General features: G+C 45.0%; 1 protein-coding gene across 1 annotated transcript in view; it reads left to right on the top strand.

Moving 5' to 3' along the window:
• The first annotated feature begins 4,080 nt into the window (after positions 1 to 4,080).
• Positions 4,081 to 13,330, top strand: part of LOC139436271 (uncharacterized) — a 34,357-nt gene continuing 25,107 nt past the window's right edge. Inside the window, exons 1-2 of the mRNA XM_071207444.1 lie at positions 4,081 to 5,576; positions 5,887 to 6,148. Of these exons, the coding sequence (XP_071063545.1) occupies positions 5,306 to 5,576; positions 5,887 to 6,148 (533 nt within the window). The 5' untranslated portion in view covers positions 4,081 to 5,305. The remainder of the gene's footprint in view (positions 5,577 to 5,886; positions 6,149 to 13,330) is intronic.

Here is a 13,330-nt window from a genome sequence, read left to right as displayed (position 1 = left end):
TGTTTAATTTCCAAATCGTGGTGTGAAATCTGGGCTTCTTTCCCTTGCAAATCTCCAGCTTGACTCCACTGTGGTCAGAGATAATGTTTTGTATGATTTCAATCTTTCTGAATTCGTTCAGCCTTTCTTTGTGGCCTAGCATATGATCTATCTTGGAGAATGATCCGTGTGCGCTTGAGAAAAATGTATATCCTGCTGTGTTTGGGTGTAGCGATCTATATATGTCTATTAGATCGAGCTCCTCTAATATACTATTCAGATGTTTTGTTTCTTTGGTGATTCTCTTTTGAGATGTTCTGTCCAGAGTTGATAGTGGTGTATTAAAATCCCCCACTATAATTGTAGATATATCTATTCTTTCACTTAGTTTTTCCAGCGTTTGCCTGACGTATTTAGAGGCACCCTTGTTAGGGGCATAGATATTTATGATTGTTCGATCTTCTTGACAGATTTTCCCTTGGACTAAAATGTAGTATCCTTCTTTGTCTCTCACAATTGTTTCACATTTAAAGTCTATTTTGTCTGATATTAATATAGCTACTCCTGCCTTTTTTTGGTTATTGTTAGCTTGTATGATTGTTTTCCAGCCTTTCACTTTCAATCTCCATGCGTCTCTGGGTCTAAGATGTGTCTCTTGTAGACAGCATATGGATGGGTCATATTTCCTTATCCAGTGTCCCAGTCTGAATCTTTTGATAGGTGAGTTTAATCCATTGACATTCAGTGTTATTACTATCAAGGAATTATTTGTGTTAGCCATATTTTGATTGGATTTGTGTTTGTCATATTTTGTTTGTATATTTTTTTTTGTCTTTTTTGTTGTTGTTGTTGGTCTTATACTCTCCTCCAACTTTGCCTTTCCTGTTTTTTCCTTTCTTCCTGCAGAACTCCCTTTAGAATTTCTTGAAGGGGAGGTTTCTTGTTGGTATACTCTTTCAGTTTCTGTTTGTCTGCGAATATTTTGAACTCTCCATCATGTTTGAATGCTAGTTTAGCTGGATAGAGTATTCTTGGTTGGAAATTTTTTTCCTTTAGTACCTTGACTATATCATACCACTGTCTTCTTGCCTCCATGGTTTCAGAAGAGAAATCAGCACTTAATCTAATTGAGCTTCCCTTGTATGTGATGGTTTTCTTTTCTCTTGCTGCTTTTAGGATTTTCTCTTTGTCTTGAGCATTGGATAATTTGACAAGTATATGTCTTGGGGTGGGCCTGTTGGGGTTTATGACTTGTGGAGTGCGCTGTGCTTCTTGGATATGTACATCTGTCTCTTTCAGTAGATTTGGGAAGTTTTCAGCCATTATTTCCTGCAACACTCTTTCTGACCCCTTTCCCTTCTCTTCACCTTCTGGAATGCCTATAATACGTATGTTTGAGCGTTTTGCATTGTCATTCAGGTCCCTAAATCCTAATTGGATTTTTTCTATCTTCTTATTGACCCCTTCTACTATCTGTTTGATTTCTGATGTACTGTCTTCCACATCACTAATTCTCTGCTCTGTCTCTTCTAGTCTGCTGATATTTGCTGCAAGTGTATTTTTGATTTCTTGAACTGTGGTGTTCATTCCCATCATATCTGTTATGTTTTTGCGTATGTCTGCAATTTCCCCTCCAAGTGATGTCTTCATGTTGTTAACCTCTTTCATTACTGCATCAAATTTGTCGGTGATAAATGTTCTGAGATCTTTCATTGCTTGTGCCAAGTTTTGCTCCCCTTCGTGATTATTGGTTTGTTGATTGGATTCAGCCATGTTTTCCTGATTATTGGTTTGGTTCGTAGATTTTTGTTGCTTCCTGGTCATCTCTTTATTTTGACGAATTTAATCAGTTCCTTAGCTTCTTTGTCTGCTCTTGGAGGTTAATTAGTTGCTATTTTTGCACAGGTGTTATATCTTCTCTTTGTCACTTTTTTCTTCTTATTCTAGTTACTTGTTGTTGGTTAAGTTCACTTTAGAGGAAAGTATTAGTGTTGGGGAAAGGCAATTGTGTAAGCAAGGGAAAAGTGTAAAGTTGTATTGGTGATGTATGTTAATAAAGCAGGAATATGAGATCTGGAAGGATGGAGGTTAGATTCATGTAGATTGTATAGAGTTATAGCTGTAGGTAGAGTACCTTTTATGAAGTTGATGACTGAATTTGGGAGGAATATGGTATGAACTACACAGCTATTGTTTTCATGAGAGAGGGAAAAAGAAAAGAAAGGTAATAGTTTCAAGAGTGGATAATAGACAGAAAACAGAACAAAGGTATTAGAAATTAAGAGTTAGACACTTTGTGGATCAAAGAACGGGAGGTGGGGGGTGGAATATAGGAGAGACAGTAGATGATAGTGGATATCAAGATGCAGGGGAAGGGGGATAGTGTAGGTAGCCTAAATCAGTTCACACAGAAATGAGGCAGTGGAGGATGGGAAAACCCAGCAAATGTGAGGTGTTCCCTGTAGCACCTATTGTATACTTGAATTAAAGTAAAAATAAGTGGAAGATGAGGGACAAGAGGGAAAGAGAAAACCGAAAAAAAAAAAAAAAACTAATTATAATAAAGAAAAAAGAAAGGCAAGAAGAAAGGAAGAAAGAAAAAGAGGATGGGCAAACGGTGGGGAACGGATAGGGAGAAGAGAGATACAGGTACACACGTGTCACAATTGCAACACTATCTAAAACAACAACTTCCCCCCGCTTTGCCCTAAAACCCCCCCGTCTGTCTGCCCAAATGAGTCTGCAAGCACCTCCCTTCCCACAAACCCCCAATAGGCCGCCCAGGGCCCACGAACTCCCCAGTACTGCAGATGCTCAAAAAAAAAAAACAGAAACCCCTCCGCAGGCCCGGCTCCGCCCGCCGCGGAGGCTTGGACCGGCTCTGCCCGGCTCCTCACGCCGCCTTGGCCTGGCCTGGCTCCGCCCAGCTCCGCTCGCTACAGCGGCCCAGCCGGCTCCGGCATCCACCTCCCGCCACCGCGGCCTGGACCGGCCCTGCCCGGCTCCGTACCCGCCGCGGCCTGACCCGGGCCCGCCCGTCTCCAAACGCTACCGCGGCCCGCAGCCGGGGCCTGCACCGGCCCCGCCCGGCTCCAAGCGCTACCGCGGCCCGCAGCCGGGGCCTGCACCGGCCCCGCCCGGCTCCAAGCGCTACCGCGGCCCGCAGCCGGGGCCTGCACCGGCCCCGCCCGGCTCCAAGCGCTACCGCGGCCCGCAGCCGGGGCCTGCACCGGCCCCGCCCGGCTCCAAGCGCTACCGCGGCCCGCAGCCGGGGCCTGCACCGGCCCCGCCCGGCTCCAAACGCTACCGCGGCCCGGCCCGGCCTGGCTCAGCCCCACCGAGCGGGCTAGATGCCTCGTCTCCGCCTACCCAAGAAGGGAATCCTCCACAGGTAGCTGGGATCTCCGTGTATATTTCACAGACGAATCCTCTCTGTTACCTTCCCTCCAAATCGATGTCCAGACACCTCCGGACCAGCAAAAATCCTGAAACAATCCGGTCCCAAAGAGTCTCCAACGCCGCCCAGCCGATTCCCTGCAGAAGACTCTAACAGGGATGTTCACTCAGCTGCCATCTTGCCCCCTCTCCCCTGTTTAGGCTAATTCTGAAGAGACAAAGAGCCTGCCACCCATAGCCCACATCACTCCTTCCCACCCCTGGCCCACTGCAGGCCTCAGCAGGCCTCGGTGCGCCTCCCTGGCTCTGAGGGGCCCCCCAGAAACACCCACTGGCTCAGGGATAGCGCTGCCCGCCTTCATCTTTCTTAGCACACAAGTGCGTAGGTGCGCAGGCGCATGCGCGCGTGCCTGCGTTTTCTCATCTCTCTCACTCGTGTATTGGGTCTTTCTACTCGGTAACGGGGGATACAGTAGGCGGGCTACCCTTGGGTTTACCGCACAATCGAAGCAGTAGCACCAAGATAATGTTTTCAAAGAAAATGATATTTCAAAAAAAGGACTGACAATTGTAGTTGTCTTGGGGGGAAAATCAGACTTCCATGGACTTTTCAGTCCTTGCTTTACTGTTTAGTGTTGCTTTTATTTTGAATTGTATGTAAATTACATGATGTACATTTGTCTCTTGTTGATTCTGTTTCCCTAGAGAACCTTGACTAATACAGCTTAGAACCAGGAGTGGTTCTTGAGGAACAGAGTCTTCAACATTGGGTTGGCTTTCTATTCTAATTGGACTCAAGAGTATTGACGACTCCCTTTCCAATAACGAAAAGGCTGCTAACAGTCCGTGGCATGCGTTGGCAATCGAAATATGCAAAATAGCATCCCTGGAGTCCCCTACTTCCATGCTTATAAGAAGCAAGGGTCTGGGTGAGAGTCATTTCAACACCTTAACAGTTTTGTGGAGTTAAACTGTAGAATGATATTGGCTCACTTCTCCTAGATACTCTGGATAGTGTTACAAAAGAAAGACATGAGTTAAAGGCTTCAAATTTGAAACTTAAACACTGCATGAATGATGTGAAAGTTTCTATGTGTGCTCTGAAAGAAAATCTTCTCTCCTGTAGCCACAAGCTCAAAATACCTGAGAACCAACTCAGTCTCTCATTGTATGATTAGTGGAGTTACAAAGGAAATGTAAATCTCAACCCTGCAGGATTTCTGGAGTTAAAGTGAAGGCATTGGTTGGAAAAGAGTGGAATCCAGAGAACTGGGATGGACACGTATGGGATGATGATAATATTGATGGAGACGTTGGAACCCTGAATTCTGCTGAGACTTTACCAGATAAGCCTGCCTTGGCCTGCCCTGTGGAGACCACACCTTGTCAACCTTGTATTTGACCTTATACGGAAGGTTCAAAGCGGATCAGCAGAATATCCATGTCTACATAAAATACCATGACTTTAAAATGCTGTTTGACCTAAAGTAAGGGGGAAATGGAAAGGAGAAATGAGTTTATATGGCTACGAGTTTCTAAAAAAGAGTCTGGAGGCTGGCAGAAGGTTTGCCCTCATGCACAACTGAGCAGAGTCAGAGAGACAGATAAAGCAGATACAACCCCCAGATATTGGTTCCTTTGAGGGCTAAAGAGACCCATGGGAGTTATGGTCATGGCCGATGGGGTTAACTACCAGGGCAGATGGCTCCTCTTTGGAAATGGTGTTTATGTGTGATGAATCTGGACTCAGATGGGATCTCCCTTCATAAGACTTTCATGCTAATGTGCTGGAGGTGCAGTTAATGTTGGGGTTTAAGATATATTTAGGGGATTTGAATCTCTGGACTGACAATGTGATAGCCAGATCCTGAGCCTCAACAGACTCCAGCACCTACAATCTGATTTATTAGACTTACCACACTCAGCTAAGATGGAGTTGAAGAAGGACAACCACCACACCATGGAGCCTAGAGTGATTACAACTGAAAATGGGAGGATTGCATCCAGCATCCAGGTGGAATCTGACCCTCCTCTTGACATAGAGGTGCAATGGACACAACCAATCCAATGTCCACATAGAAGAGGTGGCATTGGATTGGGAAAAGTGGACATAATGGACAAAGGGTATGGGGAAAGGCAGGAAGAGATGAGAGGTGGAGGCGTCTTCGGGACATGGAGCTGCCCTGGATGGTGCTTCAGAGGTAATCACCGGACATTGTAAATCCTCACAGGGCCCACTTGATGGAATAGAGGAGAGTATGGGCCATGATGTGAACCAATGTATATGAGGTGCAGAGGTGCCCAAAGATGTACTTACCAAATCCAATGGATGTGTCATGATGATGGGAACGAGCGTTGTTGGGGGGGGGGAGAGGGGGGGTGGGGGGGTGGGGTTGAATGGGACCTCACATATATATTTTTAATGTAATATTATTACAAAGTCAATAAAAAATAAAAAAATTAAAAATAAAAAAAAAAAATTTAAAAAAAAAAAAACCTTGTATCATCCAGCCTCCAGCCTCCAGCTTGCCCCAGGGAGCCTGAAACAACTTCCAGTCCTGAGGTGGGTACCAGCCAAACTGAAGCCTGCCCTGTCCAGCCTCCGGCCTGCACCAGGGAGTCTGGACCTCCTCTCAGCCCTGAGGCACATACCAGCCAAACTCCAGGATGTAATGCCAAGCCTCCAGTCTGCCCCGAGGAAACTTCCTTCCAACCCCTGCATGAAGAGTTTAATCCTGTCTCACCAGAAGAAAATGCAAAGGAATGCCTTAAGGTCAGTAGCTTGCAAGGCATTTCTAATCCTTCTCCTTACCACCCCCACCACCTCTCTTGTCTTCAATACCTATTGTTGTAGAAGTCCAGAGAGGTTCAATTATTTGTGTATAGAAAGTCCAGGACTCAGGAATAATTTTGGGAAGGAAAAGGATTTATTTACAACTGACTGGGCTTGGAGCTTTTCATTCCAAAATCCAAGCCCTGAACAAGATTTTTGAGTTCTTTTTATACAGAGGAAGGGCCAAATGGTTCTTTGTTTCAGTGCTCAATAGGTTTGAATTAACATATATCTTCCACATTCTAGGTAAGCTTTTAGCATGGACTTCATACCTCCTAGATAAGTTTTTAGGACTTTTGGTTTGCATTTCCCCTGAATATCTAATGTTTATAGACTTTGCATTGCTAAACTGTTTTTCCCAGACTGGAGTTGTTGTCATGGTTACCAAGGGCAGGGCTGCATTCTTACTGTCCCAAACGCACAGCTCAGAACATGTACAGCTCAGGTTATCTATGAAGAGATGAACACCCTCCCTCACACCCATAGCCTACATCACTATTACTAGACTAAAATCACAACAAGCCCCCAAAGGTGAAATGCAAAGTATGACCCATGAGGAAGTAAGGTATTCCCAGAAAGAACTGTATGAGTTTTCCAACTTATATAGACAGAAATCAGGGAAATATGTGTGGGAATGGATACTAAGGGTATGGGATAATGGTGGAAGGAATATAAAGTTGGATCAGGCTGAATTTACTGATATGGGCCCACTGAGTAGAAATTCTGGATTCAACACTGTATTTGAGGGGATAGAAAGGGCTCTAACAGTTTGTTTGGGTGGCTGACTGAAACATGGACCAGAAGACGGCCTAGCATGTCTGAGGTTGAGAGGCCCAATTTACCCTGGTATGCAGTAGAAGAAGGAATTCAAAGGTTTAGGGAGATTGGAATGCTAGAATGGATTTACCATTTGAGAGCTGCCCACCCACCCCAGGAATGTCCAGAGGACACACCTTTAACCAGGACTGTGAGGAATAAATTTGTAAGACTAACTCCATCTTTCCTGAAGAGCTCTGTGGTTGCTCTTCTCTGTAGTCCAGATATTACTCTAGGGAGGGCTGTGATGGAATTAGAATTCTTAAACATTATGGGGATGATTGGATGTCGGTCTGGTAAAAGCCAAGTATCCACAGTTAATCACTCAAGTCAAGCTGGGCATGGCTACCACAATGAAAGGCAGATTCAAAAAACCACTCAAAATAGTCTGAGTTCTGAACAGTTATGGCATTGGCTAATACATATGGGGTACTAGCAGTGAAATAGACAGGCAGTCTACTGAATTTCTTCTGGATCTGTATAAATAGAAGAATTCTAGGTCAGGTGAACAAAACCTGAACTCAAATTACAGATGCAGAGAATCACGGCCCCTTAATCAATTCCCAGACTTGAGACATTTTACAGACCCAAAGCCCCTTGAATGAGGAGGAGGCCAGGTCTCCTTGGGGAAGGATCCTGTTAAACTGCCCAAAACTTATATTGTTAATCTTCCTCCTACCTTTCCCCAAGGAGATCTACGGCCTTTTACCAGAGTAACTGTGGATTGGGGAAAAGGAAATGATTAGACATTTTGGGGATTATTATACACTAGCTCAGAAGTGACATTAATTTCAGGAGACTCAAAACATCACTGTGGTCCACCAGTTAGAGTAGGGGCTTAAGGAGGTCAGGTGATTAATAGAGTTTTAGCTCAAATCCATTTCACGGTTGGTCCAGTGAGTTCCCAGACCCATTCTGTGGTTATTTCCCCAGTATCAGAATGCATAATTGGAATAGACATACTCAGTAAGTGGCAGAATCCCCAAATTGGATCCCTGACTTGTGGAGCAAGGGCTATTATGGTTGGAAAAGGCAAGTGAAATCCACTAGAACTGCTCCTATATAGCAAAATAGTAAACCAAAAACAGTACCAGATTCCTGGAGGGATTGCAGAAATTAGTGCCACCATCAAGGATTTGAAGGGGTGGTGATTACCACCACATTCCCATTTAATCTCCTATTTGGCCTGTACAGAAAACAGACAGATCTTGGAAGATGACAGTAAATTATCCTAAACTTAACCAGGTGCTGACTCCAATTGCAGCTGCTATCTCAGATGTGGTATCATTGCTTGAGCAAATCAACATGTCCCCTGGTACTTGGTATGTTGCTGTTGATTTGGCGAATGCTTTTTTCTCAATTGCTATTATTAGGGACTACCAGAAACAGTATGCTTTTAGCTGGCAAGGTGAGCAGTATACCTTCACTGCCCTGCCTCAGGGGTATATCAACTCTCCAGCCCTACGTCATAATATTGTCTGTAGGGATCCTGATCGTCTCTCCCTCCCACAAGACATCACACTGGTCCATTATATTGATGATATCATGATGATAGGACCTAGTGAGCAAGCAGTAGCAAAGACTCTAGACTTATTAGTAAGGCATTTGAGTGAGAGGGGATGGAAGATAAATCCAACTAAAATACAAAGTTCTTCCACCTCAGTGAAATTTCTAGGGGTCCAGTGGTGTGGGGCATGTTGAGATATCCCTCAAAAGTGAAGGATAAGCTGTGGCATCTGACTCCTCCTATGGCCAAAAAAGGAGGAACGATGCTTAGTGGTCTCTTTGGATTTTGGAGACAGCACATTCCTCATTTGGTTATGCTACTCTGGCCCATTTACTGGGTGACCAGAAAAGCTGCTAGTTTTGATTGGGGACTGGAACAAGAAGAGGCTCTGTGTCAGACTGCTGTTAAAGCTTCACTACCTCTTGGGCCATGTGATCCAGCAGATCCAATGGTGCTGGAAGTTTCAGTGGCAAATAGAGATGATGTCTGGAGCCTTTGGCAGGCCATTATAGGAGGATCATAATGCAGACCCTTAGGATTTTGCAGCAAAGCCCCGCCACCCTCTGCAGATAACTACTCTCCTTTTGAGAAACAGCTTTTGGCCTGCTACTGAGCCTTAGTGGAGACTGAACGCTTAACCATGGGCCATCAAGTTACCATGAGACCTGAGTTGCCTATCATGAGCTGGGTATTGTCTGACCCACCAAACCATAAAGTTGGGCATGCACAGCAGCACTCCATAATAAAGTGGAAGTGGTATATATGAGAACGGGCTTGAGCGGGTCCTGAAGGCACAAGTAAGTTACATGAGGAAATAGCCCAAATGCCCATGGTCACCACCCCTGCCATGTTACCTTCTCTTTCCCAGCCCACAGCTTTCGACCTTTGATGAGTCCCTTACAATCAGTTGACTGAGGAAGAGAAAACTCGTGCCTGGTTTACAGTTGATTCTGCACAATATGCAGGTACCACCTGAAAGTGGACAGCTGCAGCACTGCAGCCCCTGTCTGGCATATCCCTGAAAGAGAGTGGTGAGGGCAAATCCTCCCAGTGGGCAGAACTTCAAGCAGTACACCTGGTTGTTCATTTTGCTTGGAAGAAGAAAAGGCCAGAGGTGCATTTGTTCACTGATTCATGGGCTGTTGCCAATGGTTTGGCTAGATGGTCAGGGACTTGGAAGGAACATGATTGGAAAATTGGTGACGAAGAGATCTGGGGAAGAGGTATGTGGATAGACCTTTTTGAGTGGGTGAAAAACATGAAAATATTTGTATCCCATGTGAATGCTCACCAGAGGGGGACTTTAGCAGAGGAAGATTTTAATAATCAACTGGATAGGATGACCCGCTCTGTGGTTAATGCTCAGCCTCTTTCTGTAGCCACTCCTGTCTTTGCCCAATGGGCTCGTGAACAAAGTGGCCATGGAGGTAGGGATGGAGGTTATGCATTGGCTCAGCAGCGCAGACTTCCTCTTACCAAGGCTGACTTGGCTACAGCCACTGCCGAGTGCCCAATCTGCCAGAAGCAAAGACCCAAACTCAGCCCCTGATAAAGCACCATTCCTTGAGGTGACCAGCCTGCTACCTGGTGACAGCTTGACTACATTGGATCACTTCCACCATGGAAGGAGCAGTGATTTGTTTTAACTGGAATAGACAAATACTCTGGATATGGGTTTGCATTTCCTGCATGCAATGCTTCTTCTAAAACTACCATCCATTTGTCTTATCTACCGAATGTCTTATCTACCACCATGGCATTCCACATGGCATTGCTTCTGATCAAGGAACCCATTTCACAGCAAATGATGTGCAGAAATGAGCACATGCCCATGGAATTCACTGATCTTACCATGTACCCCACCACCCTGAAGCAGCTGATTGATAGAACAGTGGAATGACCTTTTGAAGACTCAATTACAACCCCACCTAGGTGGCAATACCTTGCAGGGCTGGGGCATTGTTCTCCAGCCCTGTATACTCTAAATCAGCATCCACACTCTGGTGCTATTTCTCCCATAACCAGGATCCATGGGTCCAGGAACCAAGGGATGGAAATGGGAGTGGCACCACTCACTATTACCCCTAGTGACCCACTAGGACAATTTTTGCTTCCTGTCCCTGCAACCTCATACTCTGCTGGTGTACAGATTTTAATCCCAAAAGAAGGAGTGTGGACCCCAGGGAATACAACAATGATTCCATTGAACTGGAAGTTAAAACTGCCACCTGGCCATTTTGGGCTCCTCTTACCTGTGAATCAACAGTCAAAGAAGGGAATTACTGTACTGGCTGGGGTGCTTGATCCTGACTATCAAGGGGAAATAGGACTGCATCTACATAATGGGAATAAAGAAGAGTTTGCCTGGAATATAGGAGATCCTCTGGGGCATCTCCTAGTACTGCCATGTCCTATGATTGTAGTCAATGGAAAATTAAAACAACCCAATCCAAGCAGGACTAACAATGGCCCAAATCTTCAGGAATGAAAGGCAAAGAACCATGGACAGCTGAGGTGCTTGCTGAGGGTAATGGGAACATGGAATGGGTAGTGGAAGAAGGTAGTGATAAATATGAACTTCAACCACGTGACCAGTTACAGAAATGAGGACTATAATGGTCATGAATCTTTCTTCCTTGTTTCATGATGATGAGGATTACATATGTACACAAAACAAATTTCCTTGTCTTCTTCCCCAGACTTTTCCCTTATCATATAACAAGTTGTGTATCAGTTTCATGTCATAATATCTGAGGATGTCAAATTTGAGAGTGAATATTACCCAAGAACTTGCACCCTATTCTGTATGGAATTAATGTGTTTCTGGTTATATGCAGGAGAGTTGAACATTGTGAGGTGGAAATTTATATATATGCATGTCTGTTATTGGTTTTACTTAGAGACTAAGTATGATTTAAGATAATGTGTACAGTTGCCGAGTTGAGGTATACTATGATTGTTGACTGTTGTGTCAACCCAGCCAGGTAATTGTGCCCAATTGTTTGGTCAAGCAAGCCTTGTAATACAAGTGCATTTATGGACTTTAGTCACCATTGACTTTACTGCAGTGGTAAGTCATAGATAGCTGATTACAACTACATCAGTCAAGGAGATTGCCACCAGCAATGAGTGACTCTTAACCCAATCAGTTTAATACCTTAAAAGGGGAAGTGATTCTAGCATGAGAGAGAATTTCCCAACTCGTCTTTGGATAGCCAACATCTCTGGGAACTCGTCAAAAACCTTCATTGAGGGAAGTAGACTTGGCCCAATGGATAGGGCGTCCACCTACCACACGAGAGGTCCACGGTTCAAACTCTGGGCCTGCTTGACCAGTGTGGAGCTGGCCCATGCACAGTGCTGATGCACGCAAGGAGTGCCGTGCCATGCAGGGGTGTCCCCCGCATAGGGGAGCCCCACGTGCAAGGAGTGTGCCCCATAAGGAGAGCTGCCCAGCGCAAAAGAAAGTGCAGCCTGCCCAAGAATTGGCGCTGGACACACGGAGAGCTGACACAACAAGATGATGCAACAAAAAGAAATACAGATTGCCGATGCTGCTGATAAGGATAGAAGCGGTCACAGAAGAACACACAGCAAATGGATACAGAGAGCAGACAACTGGGCGGGGGGGGCAAGGGGAGAGAAATAAATAAATATAAAAATCTTTAAAAAAAAAACCAAAACCTTCATTGGACTTTCATTGGAGTCCCTGGTTGCAGCCTACCTGTGAAACCCAGACTTGGGCATTGCCACGGCTACATGAGAGACTCATAAAATCACATACTATTCTCAGATATCTCTTGTTGATTCTGTTTCCCTAGAGAAGATTGACTAATATATAGCTCATGAAGGTAAAGCACAACAGAGATATCAGATACTGTATTAGTCAGCCAGAGGGTGCTGACACTAAGTACCAGAAATCTCTTGACTTTTATAAAGGGTTTTGGGGTAAAAGCTTACAGTAACAAGGCTCTAAAGAGTCCAACTCAAGGTTACTTCCTTACCAAACTGTTGCCATGGGGTGAAGCAAGCTGGCAGGAGAAGTCTGTGAGGGTTCAGCCTTCTTCCCTCTTAAGTCTCCGTGGGTTCAGCTTCTTCCAATCTCTGCTGTAGGCTGGCACAGGGCTCATCTCTCTTCCCAGGGTTTGTTCCTTTCCAGGCTCAGCTGCTCTGTTCTCTTCACAAGGTCAGCTGTAAACCATCTCACCTCTCTTCCCAGGGCCTCTTCCGTGTCTGGGGAGCTGTCTCTCTTCCACTGTGTATCTACTCTGTGTATATCTACATCCGTGTTCTTCATTAAGCATCTGTTTATATAGCCCACCAAGGGGGCTGAGACTCAACCGTGCAGGCCAGATGAGGTGGTCAAATGAAACCCTAATCTTGATTTCATCAAATAAAATGAAGCCTTTGAATTTAAATCAATCAAAGGGTATCACACCCAGAGGAACAGACCAATTTACAAACATAATCCATATCTCTTTTAATATCAATAATATCAAACCACCACAGATACCATCAATCCGAACCCCACAATTTATTTGTGGGGAAACTGAAGCACCCAAGGTAACACAGACGGTCAAGGTCAGATCCAGGACTCTGATCTGGGCGTTGGGACACCAAATCATTGTTCTCTCTACTGTATTCTGAGCCTCTAAATATGGCACAGACCTAGGAAGGAAGTCAGACCACACAGGAAATCAGAATGGCTCTAGACTTACTGCTTGAGGCCACTGGGCCACCGAGTCCACGGTTGTCTGCTTCCTCCTGCTTCCTTGTTCCCGCTCCAGATAGTCGCTGAG

This window comes from Dasypus novemcinctus, chromosome 13 (assembly GCF_030445035.2).
Source record: "Dasypus novemcinctus isolate mDasNov1 chromosome 13, mDasNov1.1.hap2, whole genome shotgun sequence".
Lineage (NCBI taxonomy): Eukaryota > Metazoa > Chordata > Mammalia > Cingulata > Dasypodidae > Dasypus > Dasypus novemcinctus.
The sequence above is the reverse complement of the archived record's forward strand: the minus strand, read 5'-3'. Positions and strand labels throughout refer to the sequence as shown.